Source organism: Pipistrellus hanaki, assembly GCF_964339955.1.
Source record: "Pipistrellus hanaki genome assembly, chromosome: 10".
In the NCBI taxonomy this organism is placed as follows: domain Eukaryota; kingdom Metazoa; phylum Chordata; class Mammalia; order Chiroptera; family Vespertilionidae; genus Pipistrellus; species Pipistrellus hanaki.
The window spans coordinates 7,138,744-7,160,432 of NC_140512.1; the positions used below are offsets into that span (position 1 = coordinate 7,138,744).

Consider the following 21,689-nt stretch of genomic DNA (forward strand, 5'->3'; position numbering starts at 1 on the left):
AAGTATCCAGGGAAGTCTAGCATGAACTTTCTAGATTCTGAAAAGCTCTCCTGATTATCCTCACTGAGAATCCTTCTGTTCGGCTCCTCCTGACTTCTGATCTTGATGTAGACCAGCAGAGCCTTCTGCACTCCCCTCTCTGCCCCAGGGCTCGAGGGCCCCTGACAGGTCAGATCTTTTCAGCACTTTCCCCTCTTCCTCTCTGAAAGTGACCACTGCTTCCCCAACCATGTCTGTGTACACCTGTCCCGTTCTTAGGCTCCTCACTGCTCTCCTGAGCAATAAGCACCACACATCAGGGGTCTGGTTCATCAGCAGTACAGGATGAGCCGTATCTGCATAGCCTGGGTACTTGTCATATAACGACTCTTGGATTCCACCCAGTCCCATGTGATTTGTATGTAGTTTGACTTTGAGAAGCACTGGCCTGGAACTCAGAGACCTTTCTTTTCTTTCTTAAAAAAAAAAAAAAAAAAAAAAAAAAAGAAAAAAAAAAAAAAAAATATATATATATATATATATATATATATATATATATATATTAATTATTGATTTTTTACAGAGAGGAAGGGAGAGGGATAGAGTTAGAAACACCGGTGAGAGAGAATCATTGATCAGCTGCCTCCTGCACACCCCCTACTGGGGATGTGCCAGCAACCAAGGTACATGCCCCCTGATGGGAATCAAACCCGGGGACCCCTGAGTCCGCAGGCCGACACTCTAGCCACTGAACCAAACCGGTTTCGGCTGGAGCTCCCTTGAAAGCCCCCCACACACGTAGACTCCCGAACCCTCTGCTTCCAGGACCCAAGCACCCCAGGTCCCGCCTCCCGGACCCGGGATCCAGGCGCCCATCAGGGATCTGCGCTGCCAGCAACTCCCAGGACCCCAGGCCCCAGCGTGAGACACTCCCGCCTTCTCACTCCCAGGACCCGGAAACCGGAAACCGGAAACCGGAAACCGGGGCGCTGCCCATCCCCTCGGGAGCGCCTCTCCAACGGCCTGGAACGCGGCGCCGTGAGCTCACAGACCTCGGAACCCCAGCCCCCCGGCTGCTAGGCCACTCTGGGCTCTCAGGGCCCTCGGCCTAGGCAGGCGCCCGGCTCTCTCTCTGCTCCGAGGCGCTGAGAAAGCCCTGGGCCGGTCCCCGCGATGGCCGACCCGCCCCCCGCGATGGCCGACCCGCCCCCGCCGGGGGAAGCCCCCGAAGGGTCTAGACTGGAGCCCTCGCCCCGGCGGAGGTCAGAAAGGACGAAAAGCAGCAGCCGCCGTCCCCGCAACCCGGTGCTCAACTGCCTGCGCACCAACCTGCTGCTCCTGATGACCATGCTGTGCGCGCTGGGCGGCGTGCTGCTGGGGCTGGCGCTGTCCACCCAGGGCGGCGCGGCCGCCATGGGCCCCTCGCACGCGGCGGCCTTCGCCTTCCCCGGGGAGCTGCTGCTCCGCATGCTGCGCCTGGTCATCCTGCCGCTGGTGGTGTGCAGCCTCATCAGCGGCAGCGCCAGCCTGGACCCCGCCGCGCTCGGCCGCCTGGGCTCCATCGCGCTGCTCTTCTTCCTGACGTCCACGATGCTCGGGAGCATGCTGGGCATCGGCCTGGCCATCGTTCTGGAGCCCGGCGCCGACCTGGCCGGGACGCAAAACAACACCTCCGCCGCCACGCAGGACGTGGGCAAGTCCGTGCTGGATTCCATCCTGGATCTCCTGAGGAATTTCTTCCCCTCCAACCTGGTGACGGCCACCTTCCGCTCGTACGCGACCTACTACGAAGACCAGGACTTCCACGGCACCACCATGAAGGTGCCCGTGGGGCGCCAGGTGGAAAGCATGAACATCCTGGGCCTGGTGGTGTTCTCCATCGCCTTCGGCGTGTGCCTGCGGATGCTGGGGCCGGATGGGGAGGTCGTCATCAACTTCTTCAACTCTTTCAACGACGCCACCATGGTGATGGTCTCCTGGATCTTGTGGTACGCCCCGGTGGGCATCCTGTTCCTGGTGGCCAGCAAGATCATCGAGATGGAGGAGGTGACGCAGCTCTTCTCCAGTATGGGCAAATACCTCCTCTGCATCCTCCTGGGCCACCTCATCCACGGGATCGTGGTGCTGCCCTTCCTGTACTTCCTCCTCACCGGGAAGAACCCCTACCGCTTCCTGTGTGGCCTTCTGACAGCGCTGGCCACCGCCTTCGCCACGTCCTCCAGCTCCGCCACGTTGCCGCTGACCATCCAGTGCGTGGAGAGGAACGGCATCTCTAAGAACATCTGCCGCTTCATCCTGCCCATCGGGGCCACGGTCAACATGGACGGAGCCGCCCTCTTCCAGTGTGTGGCCGCGGTGTTCATCGCCCAGATCAACCAGAGGCCCTTGGATGTAGCCATGATCATCACCATCTTGATCACGGCCACCGCCTCCAGCGTGGGCACCGCGGGGGTCCCTGCTGGAGGTGTCCTCACTCTGGCCATCATCCTCGAGGCAGTCAACCTGCCAGTGGACCTCTCCATGATCCTGGCTGTGGACTGGCTAGTGGACCGGACCTGTACGGTCATCAACGTGGAAGGTGACGCCTTTGGGGCGGGAGTCCTCCAACGTCTGGTGGATGGAAGCAAGGTCGAAGAGCCAGTGCCCCAGCTGATGCCGGAGGAGAGTGGCACCAGTATAAATACAATGCGGATCCTCAGACGCTACTCAAGATATCATAAAGAAAGTTACACCAAGAAGAGCACAGTCAGACATTCCGTGCCCTAATGGGGCACCTTGGGTATTCAAATCGCGAGAGATGGATCCATGGATGAATTTGTTCTCTGGAAGCCCTGCCCATAAGCTTTGGGGAGCCAAAGGCCCCAGCCTCCCTTCCCAACCTACCTCTCCCCAAACCCAAATCTGGGAGGCCTTGCTACTGGGATGTGTGTGTATGTGGGTATGAATGTCTCCCCAAATCTCCCAGGTCCTCAACACCTGTCTCCACCCAAAGTTAGGAAACAGCAAGATGGAGAAGTAGCATCTCCATGCCTCATCCAGGTCGCCACATGGAATCCTGCCCTCTTGGATGGCATGTTCCCATGTGTGTCGGCTCCATTGCTATTTATTTTGGTGGCTTGTAGCTGTGTGTGTGTATGCATGTGTGTGTATTTGTGTGGGGAACTCTGGGTAGGGGGAAACAGCACAAACACTGCTGTCACTCCAGAGGACATTTTTTTTTTCTTACCAATAAAATTGTCAAGTATTAAAAAAAATAAAAAAGATCTCCTTAAGTGACCGGGGAAGGGCCATACATGGGAGCCACTGTTGTAGCCACCGAGTAGAGTAGTTCTAAAGTTGCTATTTAACCTCAGTCACACTTATATTGATACACAGAGATTCAGACTAAGAATTGTGACTGTAAAGGCAAAGGAGGGTTTTGGCTGTGTCAGTCCTTGAGGTTGTAAATGGTTGTTTATATGCTTAGTAAATGGTTGGTCTAGTCATTACTCCAATATGGGAGGGCAGCAGGCCAATTAAAAAAAAATCATATTTATTGTTGAAAGTATTATATAAATGTGTCTCCCCACCCCCACATTGACCCCTTCTAGCCTGCTCCCTCCCTCTCCCCCCGCACTACCTCAGGCCTTCAGCACACTATTGTCTGTGTCCATGGGTTATGTGCATTCTATCTAATAAAGAGGTAATGTGTAAATTGACCTTCAAACCCTCACACAAGATGGCCGCCCCCATGTGGTCAAAGATGGCTGCCACAGGATGGCTGGCAGGAAAGGGCAGTTGGGGGCAACCAGGCCTGTAGGGAGGGCAGTTAGGGGTGACTGGGCCAGCAGGGGAAGGCAGTTGGGGGTTATTGGGCTAGCACAGTGATTCCCAAAGTGGTCTATATCTACCCCCAGGGGTCTATGACAACCTGCAAGGGTTATGTCAGCGAAAAAAAAATTTGGGGGTCCATGAAATGAAAATGGGGGTCCATGATAGTGGATCTCAACATACACTGATAGTACCTATTTACTTACATCATATTATAATATAAAAACATATAAATTATTTATAAAAGTACCTATGAAGTAAAAAATTTATTATATATGTTTATAAAATTGTGTAAGTTGTAGGATAAAAACCTGCACATTAATGATATACCAGTATCATCTTGTTACAAGCATACGCGCAGTAAACATTCTTGCCAATTTTTGTCTCAAAGCTTCGCGAACTTGCACCGACTTGTTCAATTCGTCACTCTATAAATATGAATGTGAGAAAAATACGTTCATTCGTTTCCTGAATCTTGAATAGGAAAGTGCTGAGAAAATATTTAAAAAAATATAAACTGGTAGTTTATCATACAAATTATAGTGAATCAGTGTTATTTTGTTTGAGAATGCCGGAGAAAAGTAGGTACATTATTTTTATTACATTTTAACACTAAACTTCACTACAGTTAGAAATTTACAAAAAAATCAATATCAGGTAAGTAGGGGGTCTACCCAAAACCGAAAAACATGGCAAGGGGTCTACGGCACAAACAAGTTTGGGAACCTCTGGGCTAGCAGGTGAGGGCAGTTGGGGACAATCAGGCAGGCAGGGAAGCAGTTAGGTGTTGATCAGGCTGGCAGGGGAGTGGTTAGGGGGTGATCAGGCTGGCAGGCAGGAGAGCTGTTGGGAGCCAGCAGTCCAGGATTGTGAGAGGGATATCTGACTGCCGATTTAAGATGGATTGGGTGAGGGTGCAGGCTGGCCTGAGAGACATCCTCCCCATCTGCCCGCAGAGCATGAATTTTGTGCACTGGGCCTCTAGTATGCTTATAAGTTCTTCGGTTAATCTCTTCCCATTCACCCCTCCCCTGCCTTTCCTCTGAGATTCATCATTCTGTTCCACATTTCTCTGTCTCTAAATCTGTTTTGTTCATCAGTTTATTTGGTTTTTTAGATTCCACATATGAGTGAGGTCTTTCTCTGACTGGCTTATTTCGTTTACTCTCCAGGTCTATCCATACTCTCTCACATAGTATTCCATGGTGTATATGGCCCACAGCTTTTTTTTTTTTTTTTTTTTTTTTTATATCATCTCATCTACTGATGGGTACTAGAGCTCTTACCAGATCTTAGCTATTATAAATTGCACTGCTATGAATATAGGGGTGCATATATTCTTTCAAGTTTCTTAAGGCTATATTCCTAGAAGTGGAATCACTGGGTCAAATGGCAGTTTCATATTTAATTTTGAGAAAACTCAATACTGTTTTTCATAATGGCTGCACAAGCCTGCATTTTTACCAGCAATATACTAAGGTTCCCTTTTCTCCACATTCTCAAGCACTTGTCATTTGTTGATTTGTTGATGGCAGCCATTCTGACAGGTGTGAGTGATACCTCATTGTCATTTGAATTTGCATCTCTCTGATGATTAGTGACTTTGAACATTTTTTCATATGTCTCTTGGCCATTTCTATGTATACTTTGGAGTAATGTCTAGTTAGGTCCTTTGCCCACTTTTTTATTGGGTTGTTCATCTTCCTTTTGTTAAGTTGCATGAGTCCCTTATATATTTTGGATATTAACCCCTTATCAGATGTAACATTGGCAAATATGTTCTCCCATACCATGGGCTCCCTTTTCATTTTGCTGATGGTATATTTTGCTGTGCAAAGTTTTTATTTTATTTTGATGTAGTCCCATTTGTTTATTTTCTCCTTTGTTTCCCTTGCCCTAGGACATTGGTCAGCAAACTCATTAGTCAACAGATCCAAATATCAACAGTACGACGATTGAAATTTCTTTTGAAAACCAAAATTTTACTTAAACTATATAGGTAGGTACATTGTTATTAACTTAATTAGGGTACTCCTAAGCTGGCCTTTGCTAAAAACTCAAGGGGCCAAAGAGCCCCATGTGGTTTGTGAGCGGCGATTTGCAAACCACTGCTCTAGGAGATGTATCAGCAAACATATTGCTACAAGGGATGTCTGAGATTTTACTACCTAGATTTTCTTCTGGGATTTTTATGATTCCATGACTTACAATTAAGTCTTTTATCCATTTTGAATTTATTCTTGTGTATGGTGCAAGTTGGTGGTCTGGTTTCATTTTTTTGTTATGTACATGTCCAATTTTCCCAAAACCACTAAGGAAGGGACTGTATTTTTGTTTTGTTTTCATTCCTATTTATTTATTACCTCCCACCCACCCACCATCCACCGCCTTCCGTCCCAGATTCCTTACTCTGTTTAATGATTCCATGTTGAAGAAACTGTCTTGACTCCATTGTTTGCTCTTGCATCCTTTGTCAAATATATATATTTTTTAAATATATTTTTATTAATTTAAGAGAGGAAGGGAAAGGGAGAGAGAGAGAGTTAGAAACATCAATGATGAGAGAATCATTGATCAGCTGCCTCCTGCATGCCCCCTTTGGCATTGAGCCTAAAACCCAGGCATTTGCCCAACTGGAATCCAACTTGGGACCCTTCAATTCTCAGGCTGATGCTTTATCTACTGAGCCAACCCAGCTAGGACTCTTTTGTCAAATATTAGTCAAGGGTAATGGCTTGGGTTGATTCCTGGGTCCTGTTCTATCTATCTATCTATCTATCTATCTATCTATCTATCTATTATCTAATCTATATAAAAGCCTAATATGCAAAGTGTTCCTTTGGGAGTTCAACCGACTGGGAGTTCGATTGCTCACTATGATGTGCACTGACCACCAGGGAGTGGTGCAGAATGGAAGAATACTCCCACCAGCAGCCAGCAGCCAGGGAAAGAAGGCCCTGGCGGGCAGCCAACAGCCTCTAGGGACCCTATCCATGCAAAAATTTCATGCACTGAGCCTCTAGTTGATTTATATGCCTGTTCTTGTGCCAGAACCAGGCTCTTTGGATCACAGTGGCTTTGTAGTATAACTTCATATCGGGTGTTGTGATCCCTCCAACTTTGTTCTCTTTTCTCAAGATTGCTGTGGTTATTTGGGGTACTTGTTCTAGATCTGTGAAATATGTCATGGATATTTTAATAGGGATCGCATTGAATCTGTAGATTGCCTTGGGTAGAATGGACATTTTAATGATGCTAATTCTAACAATCTATGAACATGGTATATTCTTCCACTTGTTTATATCATCCTCTGACCTTTGACCTTTTTTTTTCAATGCCATGTAAGTGTATTCCTAAATATTTAAATTATTTTCTTACAGTGGTAAATGGGATTTTGTTTTGTTTTGTTTTTTTGTTTGTTTCTCTTTCTGAGAATTCATTATTGGTGTATAAAAATGCCATCAATTTCTGGGTGTTAATTTTGTATCCTGCTACACTTATATTTGATGGTGCCTTTAGGATATTCTATGTACAATATCATGTCACCTGCGAATAATGGCAGTTTTACTTCCTCCTTTCTAATTTGGATGCCTTTTTATATTTTCTTCTTGACTGATTGCTGTTGCTAAGGTTTCCAGTACTATGTTGAATAAAAAGCAGTGAAAGAAAACTTGTCTTTTTCCTGTTCTTAGGAGAAATGGTTTTAGGTTTTGCCCATTGAGAATGATGCTGGCTGTAGGTTTGTCATATATGGCCTTCATTATATTGAAGTATATGATTCCTCTATTCCCACTTTGATGAGAGTTTTATAAAAAACTAGGGACCCAGTGCATGAATTCATGCACCTTGAAAGGAACTATGGGCTGTGAGGTTGCGGTGGGCACAAGGGCCAGTCTTAGCCCATCCTCTGTGCCCTCGACCTTGGCCCCTCCACTGCGGCCCAGTCCCCTGTCTGCTGGCAGCCCCACTCCCAGTGCTGCCACTCCGTTATGCTGACAGTGCTAGTCCTGCTCGGACCCGCTGATGGCATGGAGAAATTGGGGCCGGCGCCAGCAGTGGTTGCAAGAGGGGCTGGTGCAGTCAGTGGGTGCGAGTGGCAGCTGCTGCCCCAATCGCTGCTCAGGTGCAGGGAGAGGTGGAGAAGCCCTGAGGAACAATTGGGGCCGACAGCAGGTGTAAGAGCCACCTGGTGGGACTTAGGTGCATGGGAGCAAAGAATTTTCAGTAACCACCAGGGGCTCGCCCCAATGACAGTGACTGGTGCCCCACCTTGGTCTGGCGCCCCTGCTCACCTGCTTCACCATCCCACCATGGTTGACAGCCGCCATGTTCCGCATATGCCCACTGGTGGTCAGTGCACGTCATAGTGTCTGGTTGTTTGGTTGTTCCTCCATTCGATCTATTTGCATGTTAGCCTTTTATTATATAGGATGGGTGTTGGATTTTGTGAAATGCTTTTTCTGCATCTACTGATCATGTGATTTTTGTCTTTAATTTTTTAATGTGATGTATCATATTTATTCATTTGCAAATATTGTACTAGCCTTGCCTCCCTGGAGTAAATCCCATTTGGTCATGGTGCATAATCTTTTTAATATATTTCTGGATCCAATTTGCTAATATTTTAGCATCTATGTTCATCAGGGATATTGGCCTGTGATTCTCTCTTGTAGTAATATCTTTATCTGGTTTTGGAATTGGGATAATGCTGGACCCATTAAAAGAGATTGGAAGTGTTCCTTTCTCTTGGATTTTTTGGGAATAGTTTGAGAAGGATAAGAAGGATTCTTCTTTGAATACCTGGTAAAACTCCCCTGTGAAGTCATCTGGACCAGGGCTTTTGTTTGCTGAAAGCTTTTTTTTTTTTTTTTTTTTGCTTCTATTTCATTAGTTGCAATTGGCCTATTCAGATTCTCTGATTCTTCTTGATTCAGTTTTGGAAGATTGTATTTTTATAGGATTTTTTCCATTTCATCCACATTGTCCAGTTTATTGGCATATAGTTTTCATAATATTTTCTTACAATCCTTTCTATTTCTATGGTGTCATTAGTTACTTTACCTCCTTCATTTCTGATTGTATTTATTTGGGTCCTCTCTCTTTGTTTTTTGGTGAGTCTAGCTAAAGCTTCATCAATCTTTTTTATCTTTAAAAAGAACCAGCTCATAGTTTCCTTGATCTTATGTATTTATTTTTTAACGCTCTATGTCATTTATTTCTGTTCTGATCTTTATTATTTCCTTCCTTCTACTTACTCTGAGATTTTCTTGTTCTTTTTCTAATTCTTTATGTTATAGGTTTAGATAATTTGTTAAATTTTTCTTTTTTAAATATGTTTTTATTGATTTTAGAGAGAGAAGGGAGATAGAAACATTCATTAGAGAGAAACATTGATCAATGACCTCTTGCAACTACCCCACTGGGGATCAAGCCTACAACTTGGGTATGCACCCTGCCCGGGAACTGAACCAGTAACCTACTGGTTCATGCATTGACACTCAACCACTGACCCACACTGCCTGGATTTTCTTGTTTTTTGAGATAGGCTTATAGAACTATGAATTTCCCTCTCAGAACTGCTTTAGCCGTGTCCCATCAATTTTGGGTTATTGTGTGTTCATTTTCATTTGTTTCCAAGAAGTTTTTTTCTTTCTTGTTCTCATAAGTAACCCATTCATTGTTTAATAACATGCTTGTTAGCCTCCATGTGTTGGAATGATTTGAGTGTTTTTATTGTAGTCGATTTCTAATTTCATGCCATTATGAGCTGAGAAAAATACTTGCTATGATTCCATTTGTCTTGAACTTGTAGGGACTTGTTTTGTGTCCTAACATGTAGTGTATCTTTGAGACTGATTCCTGTGCACTTGAGAAGAAAGTATATTATGCAACTTTGGGGTGAAATGTTCTGTACATGTCAATTAAAGCAATCTGATCTATTATGTCATTTAGAGTTAGTTTCCTTGTTGATTTTTTGTCTGGAATATCTATCCATTGAAGTCAGTGGGGTGTTAAAGTCCCATTCTATGACTGTATTGCTGCCAATCTCTCCCTTGAAGTCCTCCATAAGATTTTTATATATTTAAGTGCTCCTGTATTAGGTGCATATATGTTTAGCAGGGTTATATTCTCTCATCAGATAAATCCCTTTAGTATTATATAATAATATTTATTGTCTCTTATTATGGCCTTCATTTTGAAGTCTGTTTTGTCAGATATGAGTATTGCTATCCCAGCTTTTTTTTTTTTTTTTATTTGAATGGAAAATTTTTTTGCATCTCTTTAATCTTATCCTGTGTAGTCTTTTGTTCTGAGATAGATCTCTTATATTCAGCATATATTTGAGTCATGCTTTCTTATCCATTCATCTACTCTTAATCCTATTCACATTTAAGTTTATTATTGGTAGGTATTTTAATTATTTATGCCTATGGTTTTCTAATTTTTCTTATTTTTACAGCAATCTCTTTAATATTTCTTGCAATGCTTATTTGGTGATTATAAACTCATTTAGTCTTTTCTTTTTTTGTCTGGGAAACTGTTTATTTTACCATCTATTTTGAATGATAGCCTTGCTGGGTTTCCCCCTAAGGGGGAAATGTTCTGACTATTGCAGTTAATCAGAAATGGTGTATTATTTGGTTTCATGAGGACTTGGTTAAAGACTAGATCATTTTAGAGTGGAATCATGAAGCAATTTGTTTTGCCCCTTTCAGGTGAAAATAAAAAGTTTATGTCTGTTACATGTGTCATTTTACATGTAACAGACTTTTTTTGTGTGATTATCTAATCACTATTCCATGAGGATACTTCTATGTCATATGTTTGAAAAATAGTTTTAAATGTGTTTGAATTTAAAATGGTTCTAAGATTAAAATAATTGTCTTGTATATTGACAGTTCAATTTTATCACTGGATGTACTTTTCTCCAGTGGATTTATAAACACTATGTAATAGTAGCCGTCTACAAAGAATAATACAATAGGAACAATTAGTATATCAGGAATCTGCCAGACAATAATTTTATTTGCTGTGTTTGCTATTTGTGACTCATAAGAGCCTTTGCTTCTTTCAAATGAATCTGCTTTAATATAACCTTTATTTCTTTTCTTAAACATTTATTTCTTGACATTTCACATAATTTAGTCAAGTCCATACTCCTTAAAATTTCCCCTTTGATCACGATGATCTATAAACCAACCAACTATAAAATTTGAAATTTAGCGAATTTACTCTTCTTTCTCTCCTTCTATTTGGTTATTTACATCACCAGCCACATATGGTAATAAACTGCCATCACATCCACTCTTCACTGTGGATCAAAGCCTTGGAATACTTGATGAAAATTTATTAGGCCTCTGCCCACTGATTCCCACCTGGCTGCTCACAGTACCTGCCGCCAGCATTGCCTTAGGCTGGCTGGAGATGGAGACAAAGACTCTGATGACTAACAGCTGGGCATCTCAGCCAGCCAACCTGGCCTCCATCCTTCAGGACTGGCTTCCACTTGCCTTCCTATTTCTCTTTTCTCACCTTACCTACATTTTTGGTCAACTTGTAGCAGAGGTTGACATGGATGCCAGAAAGCTAGAGAGGATGCTGGGGGCAAAGGCGCAGAGACCCATGTGTTAAGGGTGATGCATGCTGCTCAGCTGGGAGGTAACGAGGATAGTTTGCAACTCAGGGAACCCAGGCAGGGAAACTCTGAGAGGCTTTCCCGGGCCATTTATAAGACTCAGAGGTGCTTACATCTGAGCATCATATTTACTCTTCTATTCTCATGCCATGGTGATCCAGCTATCACCAAAGGATGGTCAAATAAAAACTACATGCCGGTACTGGGTAACATTTATACAGGAGGCAGCTATTTTATTTTTCCCTCACCCATAAGTCCCATCTAATCAAATAAATCTAGCAATAAATATTAGAGACTTTAAGGTCCAAATGAACATTATTTCTACATTAATTTCCTCCAGTCCTCTACAATGCCTATGGAAAAAGAAACCGTAGTAATAACCTCTAATTACCCCTCAGTGATAACTTAGTATTTGTACAATTGTGACTTTCCAAGGGTTGGCATAATCCCAACAGCCTCATATTTTGAAGATCACTTCAGGCACGTGAAAGCATTTATGACCAAGGTATAAGCAACAGGGACACAGCGATGGTTTATGTTAGTAAGGTAGAAGGATTTGTAGGCAGATTTCTCTGACTTTCAAAATATGAAGGAATCTAGCTCAGTGTTATTCATCAGTTCTCACAACAGTGATATCAAACAAGCTAGAGTCCTTGCTATGAGATATACCCCTTCTTTTTGGTGACTAAAGGAAGAATGAAGACTCCTCGATTTAAGACATCATACTTGAAGGCAGTGGTAGAGTTTTAGAGCACTATTTTTGAAGCTTTCTCACCTACAGTCATAGCACATTATGTGTGTCCTACCCCAGGCCAGCGATTAGGATACTTGGTAACTAATGCCATTAACTACTACCTGCCCTTAGAGGAGACCCATTTTCTGAATACCGGGAGGCTATGACATAAACTAAAACGTGCACCCACAAATTTACAAGGCTCAGTAAGAGGCTGCATTCCACAGGCCCTATTGCCTATCAGCTGCATATATATCCTATAAAAGCTGCTCCCTTCATTAGTTACATCCTTTGCACCATCATTTAGATTGCTCCTTTTTGTTGTTTACCTGTAGGATCCTTCAATTCACAGTCAGTCAGATAAATTCTTCAGAACAATATTCCTCCATGTCAGAATTTTTAATTTTTTTTTGGGGGGGGGGCAAGGAGAGTTGGGGCAAAATAAGAGTTGGGAAGAGAAGGGTTTTTCTTTTATTGAATAGTTAAGAGCCAGACCTTTTTTTTTTTTTTTTTTTTTTTTTAGAGAGATTTCCTTGCTTTTTATCAGTGTTTGGACACAACCTCAGCCCAATCCACTCCCTTTTGTTAAACACAGGTGTCCATTTGAGTTTCACACATATCTGTTAACATTTTCAAGGTTCAAACTTTCGTCGTAGTACTGTCATGAGCATAACCAATGAGATTACATATACCTACATGTTTTGTAAACTATAACATACTACTGAAGAGGTTACTTGTGTCAGCTAGATCTCAGAGTTCGAGAATTCCCTTTTTGTTTGCAGAGTTGTTCAGTCTATTCAGTCTGAAGTCACAGTGGGACACCCAGTGGCCACTCTAGACAGTTGACAGTGGATCATTTGAAGGCCTCAATATGCAAAGCTAATTTTTAAAAAAAATATATTTTATTGATATTTTACAGAGAGGAAGGGAGAGAGATAGAGAGCTAGAAACGTCGATGAGAGAGAAACATCGACCGGCTGCCTCCTGCACACCCCCTACTGGGGATATGCCCGCAACCAATGTATATGCCCTTGACCAGAATCGAACCCGGGACCTTTCAGTCTGCAGACTGACGCTCTACCACTGAGCCAAACCGGTTTTGGCCGCAAAGCTAATTCATTTGCAAGATGGTCCAAGTGTCCTAAGGTATATTTGGAGCCATCTCCCTGAAACTCCACCCTTCCCAAGAGGGGCTGGGATTGTCCAGTGGCCCCATCTAGCGTGATGAAAATAGATCTATGGAAAACTATCCATAAATGGCCACTATCATGCTCATGGGACCTTTGAGTAAATCTATCTAAGGCACCCATTTTACTAAAATATGGGCTTTTTATGATAATGGTCCCAATAATCATTGACCTATAGTAATCAAATACTGTAGGTCAAACATTGGGCTGGTATTCTAACTTTGAACCAAACTTAGGTAACAAAACTTGAATTCTACATTGTCCTACTAAATAGTCACTTACACTGAGCGGCCAGATTATTATAATCTCTGAATGCATAATAGTCTGGCCACTAATTCATGTATCAAGGACTGTCATGAATTCGTGACAGTGGTGCATGAATTCGTGCCTGGGTGGGGTCTAGCCAGCTTGGCCAGGGGGAGGGGACATGGGTGGTTGGCTGGCCTGCCTGCTGGTTGAATTCCTGGTCAAGGGGACAATTTGCATATTAGCCTTTTATTATATAGGATATACACTCATTATGTGTTCGGAGATCATAATAATCTGGCCACTCAGTGTAGTGTATGCTGTGAGCTAGATATCTAACCAAATACTTGGCCTGCAATGTGTGGCATAGAACCACACCAAGTAGTTGTGGGTCCTCTGAGGCCAAATGTAGGGCACGATAATGACAAATCAATGCAATAATAAGTTTCTATTAAAAATGTACTAAAAAAATCTGAATCCCACTCACAAAAAAGACATTCCTTGCATCAAGATGGTTTATCCTTTTTTCTCTATCTGCAAATACAAAATTAGGCCACTACCGCTTCTTTTTAAATTATATTTAAATGCTTGTTTGAGTTCCACAACTGTGCCCATTCTTTTATGATAGGAAAAGGCTTAAATAGGACTTAATTACTTCCATTTACCCATCTTACTCAGGAAGCTTGGCTCAGCGCCTGCCACATAGAAAGGGCTCAATAAACAGTTATTATTATTAAGGCATTTCCCCTATTTAAGTATGCTCTTTCATTTTAATCTGGGTGTGATAACTTCCCTTTAGGAATACTATTCTGGCTCACTCTTTGATGTTTTATAATGCTCCTCACCTTGACAGTCCTTGATGCATTAAGTCTGTGCTAAGACAAAACGAATAGTTCTATTACCCTACTGAAATGTATAGGTCTCTATTTGATAATGCATTTTAAAACACTGGGTTTTAAAGCACTTGCTGCCACAGTGTATGCAACTACAAAGGAAAAGCATGCGTTTGAGATGTTAAAGCATACGCCTTGTGCTTAGTTGTCTGATTTTCATGGACAACCACACTTGCTTTGCAGCTATAAGAGTCTACGTGTGCCCATTCCCCCATGATGAATGAACTCATTCAGAGAACATTCAGGATTCTGATACTCAAGAGTCTCAATAAATACTTGTAGAATGAAAAACTGATTAATGACAAGGATGGTGGGGTGGGCACTCAGAGCAGCTGCATTACCAACAATTCACTTCAATATAACAACGAGTTTGTGTTCAATTCTAGGGTATACAGTAAATGTGGGTGAGAAACGGCCCCTTCCTTCAAGGAGTCCCTTGTCTAGCAGGGAAGGCAGGTCTGCAGAAAGACAGGTAAACATAGCTGCCCATACAGCACGGAGCACACAGGAGTAATGAGCTCCAGGGGTGGGGAGAGGTCCGGGAAGCCTTTCGGAAGGTGGGTTCTGAAGGGTCAATTGGCGTTTACCCAGACAGAAAAGGGGACGAGGGCATTGTTCCTGGCACACAGTGAAGTGGGTCCTATGTTTCACTTGTGTTACCATTCCAAATGGAGGGTCTTTTCCCACTTTCCAGGAGAGGCTTTGGTCCTGCAGACGCAGCCCATGAGGACAAAATTACATTCTAATCCACAGATTTGGTTACATTCCGCCCTAGGTCCCAGAAGTCAAACCAACAGCTGAAACACAGCTCTAGCGAAAAGCTAGCAACCCCTTGGACCTTCCAAAGTGGTGGAGCTTCAGCGTGGAGTGGAGTTGTCCTCTGGGTGATGAATCACCGAGAAAAAGAGAATGAAGAGAACCGTAACCAGCCACAGGGCTGCGAGCTGAGCAACAAGCATGTCCCTTCGTTATTAGAATCAGATGCCGTCCACATTCGCCTGTGCTCTTCTCTTTATAAGCACAGAGGAAGAAATGCGTTTAAAACATGTTCAGGAAAAAACACATTAAGATATTTTTATTCTTACGAGAGTGCAAGCATGTAGGGATTTGAAGGCACCTGCTATCAATATTCATTATAAAAAGTCTTTACCTATTTGATCCCTTAAATGTTACCAAATGGAACCACATCCTGATCAACAAAGAGCTTCATAAGAAATAAAACCATCTTTAGCGCAGAGAAAAAAGGGTAGTTTTCTTTTGGTCGAAGGGCAGTAGCTTGGGATACTAGTTACAGTGTTAGCACAATCCTGAGCCTACTTTGTTTTAAAAGCATGGAACAAATATTTGATGATGCTTCAAGTCCTACCAAGCTCAAGTTTTTCCAGCTGGCAAACCACAGGCTAAGAATTTAAGTCGCATAAGGTTATATCGCCACCCTAAAAATATTCTCCACCAACGGGTACTTTTTTGAGACCCTCTAATCCTAAATGTAGGTGGATAAATTTTAAGCTTAAACAACATTTTAAGGTGTGGGCTTTTTTTTCTCTCTTTTTTTCTTTTTTGTTAACTATAGCCAAGAGGCAAAAGCTATCCAAACCAAATTCTGGCATTTATTGAAAAGGTAACATTTGATTTTAAAATTTATGTGGGTATAAAAGGGATTTACAAACTTCATGCTGAACCTAAAATGTGCAGTTTTAGTCACCAAGGCAAATGACAAACCCAGCCCTTGGACACCGCACTTAGCTTAAGTGCCTGACTTTATTGCAAGCTCAGCTTTGGGAGGAAAGGAGGGGAGGGAGCAGGTCCAAAGGCCCTGTGGTTCGGCCTGGGAGCCTGACCACAGAACTGACCTGATCTGACAGGTCCAGGCCCTCGGAACCTCTAAATAGTCCTCCGATGATGCCGTGTTTTGCTGAGAGGGAGGCAAAGGTGGATAAAAAAGATGAATTTAACCTGAACAATGGGAAAATAGGCAGAAATGGATGTTTAAACCCCTTTACAGATCAGATCAAAGATCCATCATAAGCTGTGGGCTGGGTCTGTGAGAAGGTGACCCGCTTCTCCAATGCCCTGGGTTCGAGAAGACTGGCTGTTTGTCCCAGACAATCACAATGCAGCCAGTTGACATTAAGACATTTCATCTGGGAAGCCAGAGTATCAGTACACACCCCTCCAGCATGGTGCAAAGGTGCCGGAGGCTGTGACAGGTGACTCCCTATCCCACCCCCATGTCTTGCTAGACCTCCTCCCCCCACCCCACACTGTGTGCACACTCATCCCTCAGCCGGTCCCTCTCAGGCAGTCTGTCCAGGAACCAGCATAGGCGAGGCTTTCCATTTCTAACTGCAGACATCCCAGGGCCTCTGACAGATGTCTTTTTGCTCATCTGTGTTGGGCAGCCCCTCGGGGGCCCCACCCGTTATAGGTCCTATAGGTAAACACATCGGTTCATAAGGGCCCTAATGTTTTCTTTTCCCTGCTTCCCTTCACTTAATTTCCTCCCCAACTACTCTGCCAGCCTAGCTGGGGATGGGTGAGGCCCCTGCGATTATGTAGTGTGGACGAAGATGGCCCTCGGATACCTCAGTGCCTGTCGTCCCCTGCAGAGAGATGCCCAGCTATGGAACCACCGAGTCTGGAAGCTCTTGCTTAGGATGATGGCTTTTGTCAACGTCAGTCCTGTCCTCCACCCACAAAGGAAGTTAAGTCTAGATTCCTGCAATTTTTCATGATCATGACTGGTCAGCCCATAAATGACGGCCACATTCAGCAACTCAAAAGAAAGGTGGCTTAACCTTTGGCCAGTGTGGCTCAGTGGTAGAGTGTCTATCAGGGCACCAAAAGGTCACAAGTTTGGTTCTCGGTCAAGGGCACATACCTGGGTTGCAGGTCCATTCCAGGCCCGGGTTGGTATGCATGCAGAGGCAACCAATCAATGTGTCTCTCTCACATCGATGTTCCCTTCTCCCTCTCCTTTCCCCCCCTTCCTTCTACTCTCTCTCTCTCTCTGGGAAAAAAAAGGAAAGAGACATCCTCAGGTGAAGATTAACTAAGAAAGATGAGTTAGCCTAAACCGGTTTGGCTCAGTGGATAGAGCATCGGCCTGCGGACTGAAAGGTCCCAGGTTCGATTCCGGCCAAGGGCATGTACCTTGGTTGCGGGCACATCCCCAGTAGGGGGTGTGCAAGAGGCAGCTGGTCAATGATTCTCTCTCATTGATGTTTCTAACTCTCTATCCCTCTCTCTTCCTCTTTGTAAAAAAAAAAAAAAAAAATCAATAAAATATATTAAAAAAAGAAAAAAAGAAAAAAAGAAAAAAAAAAAGGTGGTTTAGGGGACTGACCTGTAAGTATAAAAGTGATGACCGTGACAATCAAATGGAAGTCGAGGTCCATGGGTGGAGGACAAGGCAAGCTGGGCTCCAACTGGTAGACACTGAACTCTCTCGGCACCACACTGCACTCTCCCAGCTCAAACAGGACTCTTAAGTGACTTCTTCTAACTCCATGACAATTAAGGCACCTGGCCAATAAATTCCTGCGGTTTGGCCTACCTATACTTCTTAAAGTACATATTAGTCTTTTACATATTCAGTGTTGGTTCCTGCCAGATTTGTGAAGTAATAGAAAAAAAGCGGTAACATGTGAAACACATCCTTTGTAACTCAGGAAAATCAAGCCAGCATGCATTCCCCGAATTCAGTGTGCTTTTAGAAAAAGAAGTGTAATTTATATCGTTTCATTTATAATGGCGCTAAGTTAATGCTCTTGGCTGCTTTTGACAGAGACCTTTCCAATCGGACTGACATGATTTGTTTCCCTGAAACACTCTCTGTACTCAAGGGCTTTTAATTAGCTTTCGAGAGCGTTCTCCTGATGGACATCACCTCCCCAAAGCCTTGTAAGTTTCCTGGCTTCTAAAAGAGAACAAGAAGTTGACTCAGATTCTTCCAGTTCCAGGCTTTCTGTGGGTCAGGACCAAATTGCTGTTTTGCGAAATTGGGTGTGACTCCTAGGGACTCATGGAGACAGGCTTCTTTCTCCGCCCTCTCAGCCCAAACCCCAAACCCACTCAGCGAGTTGGCTACATTTTTTAAATTTTACAACTGATGGGGATGGTGGAGAAAGGTGTGTTTTTACACAAAAATGTCAGCTGTAAGAGGTAATAACATCTGAGACCACATGAGGCATGACCTTGACTTAATGAAGCATTTCCTAAAGGGTTCTACAGTCGAATGTGGAAAGCCCTACTTTAAGCAAGGTTAATCAGACATCTTCAGTAAGAAAATAAAAAAAGTCCTCAGCAGTTTTCATTTGTATAGTGAGTCTTTAAAAGTTGCATTATGTGTCGTTACCTATGACATACAGCACTTTCCAGACTTAGTTGACCATGAGATCCTGTGAAGAGCATCTGGTGGAATGAGCGTTCTGAAGAACATCCTTTGGGCTATGCTGACTTCACTTACTGAATTAACCGACACTGGAGGGGTGAGCAGAAGAGAATGTGTTTTGATGGGGGGTGGGTGGGTGTAGTGTGGATACCACAGGAGAAGGAGGGACAAGAAAGTCCTGGAGTTGGGTGCAGAGATCTTAAAGGTTTTGCACAAGGATCAGAACCTTGATTCAGTTCCAAGAGTTTCAAGTACAGAGGAGGAGGTGACATACGGGCTAACACAGGACCCATCTAATTTGGATATGCCCTTTACCCTTCGTGTTTCCGTGAGAGCAGGTGACCAATTAGTTACACAAGACAAGAGATCCTGAATTCAGTTACTTCTCTCTCTGGTTCTGCCATGTGTCCGAAGACCCTTATTGACAAGATCACACTCTTGGGGGTTATGACTCAAACATTCAAAACTATTTTGACATGGGAATGCTATCAGAGATGGTGATGGATTAGCTGTGATGAGCCAATGCCCTTGAACCTCATGAAGAGCTCCCTGTTACTCTGTATCTAATGGCCCTCCACTGGAATTGCCGTTTATTGCCCCCATTCTTTACCCTCAACCATGACTCTCAGCGCTACTGAGAAGGCCCCTGTGTGGAAGGCTGATAGGTCCAGAGAACACCAGGAAAGTCACCCAACGGCCAAAAAGGAGGATGGGATGAAGACACAGTCATGCCAAACTTAACCTATTTTGGCTAAAACCAGGCCTAGCTGCTGTGGACGCCTGCCTCCATGTCACAGGGCCAGTGCGTACGAGAAGAATACCTGCAAATTGTTAATTCAACCACTTGGGGACTGGGAAGCCAGAGGAGCTGTAAAGTCTGTGAAAGTGTTACTGCTCAAGTGAGAGTCTGTTCACCTGAGACCCCACAGAATCCAGGCTGCACGTGAATAATGGCCAATCATACCTTTGAGAATGTTCGTTTTGGTTTGGTTTTAAATATATTTTTATTGATTTTGAGAGAGAAAGAGAGAGAAACATCAATGATGAGAGAATCATTGATTGGCTGCCTCCTGCTCACCCCACATGGGGGATTGAGCCTGAAACCCCAGGCATGTGCCCTGACCAGGAATTGAAACGTGGCCTCCTGGTTCATAAGTCGATGCTCAACCACTGAGCCATGCCGGCTAGGCCACACCTTTGAGTTTTAACAGAAACATGAAAGTTTGTGCTGCTGACTCAGTTCTATTCTGCCCAACTCTGCATTTCCTCCTCCTTTCCCTCTAGCAACAAGGGCCTGTGTGGCCCTGCCATACGGACCTCCCTCGGTTCTCTCCTGGGGAAGTGACAGTATTCACCTGCTCAAAACACTCCCCGGTGACCTACGTACGGGCACACTGGTAGGGCGGTGTGTGGTTGGCCACACTGATTTCCTAACTGGCTAGCTTTTGTATCCCAGACACGAGGCCTCACCTAGCACTTCAGAAGTGGCCTTTTGTGCTTACTTCACGTATGAAATAAATAAGCGTATCTTGTGACTTTTATTTTCTAGGAAATGGTGACAGTTGGAGGATGCGCAAGGTGGTCTCAGAGGGAGTGTCTTGTTAGGCTGGTTCACGTCACGGGACGTCTCTGCAGGATTTCAAGCTGTGCAGCTGGTAAGAAGAGTACATCTCCAGAACACCAGACACAGACACATAAAAAACGGCTGAGCAACAACAGACTGAAAAATCAATCCAAACAGAGTGCCTCGGTGACCCGGGGCCCTGCGCTGCCTTCCCGAGCCCAGCGCCGCCGCTGTAACCCTCTGCAGGCGGAAGGTCCTCGTATTTTAAGAAATTCCTTTACGAAGGCCCTGCCGCACACCCAGGCGACTGCGTTACCCCGTAAGATTAATGGGTGCACAGGCGGTTTCCGCGGATTTAATGGCTTCTTAATAGAATAGGGTGCACACACAGCTAGGCTGCTATGACAAATAGTAAAAGCTTTTTAATAAGAAGCCTCAATTAGTTAATTAAAATCTGCTAATTGAAAATTCTAAGAAGAGCATGTAAAATATCCCAGACCTCTAGGTACAGCAATAAAACACAGATCTAGCATACCTGCCAGCCAAGTACCATGTATCTGTGCAATCGGAGACCTCGACCAGTGAAATAAGAAATGAGAGAATAGGTCACGGTACAGAAACCTAGTGAGCAGCCTAATACGTCAGGAGTGAGGAGAGGGCATTGTGATTATTTATCACACAGAGAGCAGGTGGGAGGGAGAGGGCCACCCTTGCTAATTTACTCATTCCTTACTCGTCCTCCACCTTTCCAGACTCAGCTCCCTGCAGTGGCATAGAGGCTTATTTAAAACATAACATTTTTTTAAAACCAATTTTGTATCTCTTAACATCTTTTCCTGTTCCCCAAAAGATGCACTTGATACTCAAGAAAACGCTCAGAGTACACCTCACTAAGGTGGTGGATGCACTGTCTCTGTTACTAGCAGTTCCAATGCTGTAAACATGTTTTAAAATGCCATGCAACCAGTTCCAAGTCAAGGGGGAGGACGGATGATAACAGTGCTACACATGATTGTACACACGCCTAGGAACACTGGTGCCATTCAAGAGTTTATTATTTTTATTAAAAAATATACATTTTATTGATTTTTTACAGAGAGGAAGGGAGAGGGATAAAGACTTAGAAAAACTGATGAGAGAGAAACATCAATCAGCTGTCTCCTGCATACCTACCACTGGGGATGTGCCCGCAACCAAGATACATGCCCCCAACTGGAATCGAACCTGGGACCCTTCAATCTGCAGGTT

General features: G+C 44.0%; 2 protein-coding genes across 5 annotated transcripts in view; one reads left to right on the plus strand and one right to left on the minus strand.

Moving 5' to 3' along the window:
• Positions 1-21,689, minus strand: part of JAZF1 (JAZF zinc finger 1) — a 283,712-nt gene that overhangs the window by 81,069 nt on the left and 180,954 nt on the right. The gene's annotated exons all lie outside the window — the stretch shown is intronic.
• Positions 1,226-3,413, plus strand: LOC311628777 (neutral amino acid transporter B(0)-like). Its single transcript, XM_084896297.1, has one exon. The coding sequence runs from the start codon at positions 1,321-1,323 to the stop codon at positions 2,743-2,745; it is 1,425 nt and encodes a 474-aa protein (XP_084752423.1). The 5' UTR covers positions 1,226-1,320; the 3' UTR covers positions 2,746-3,413.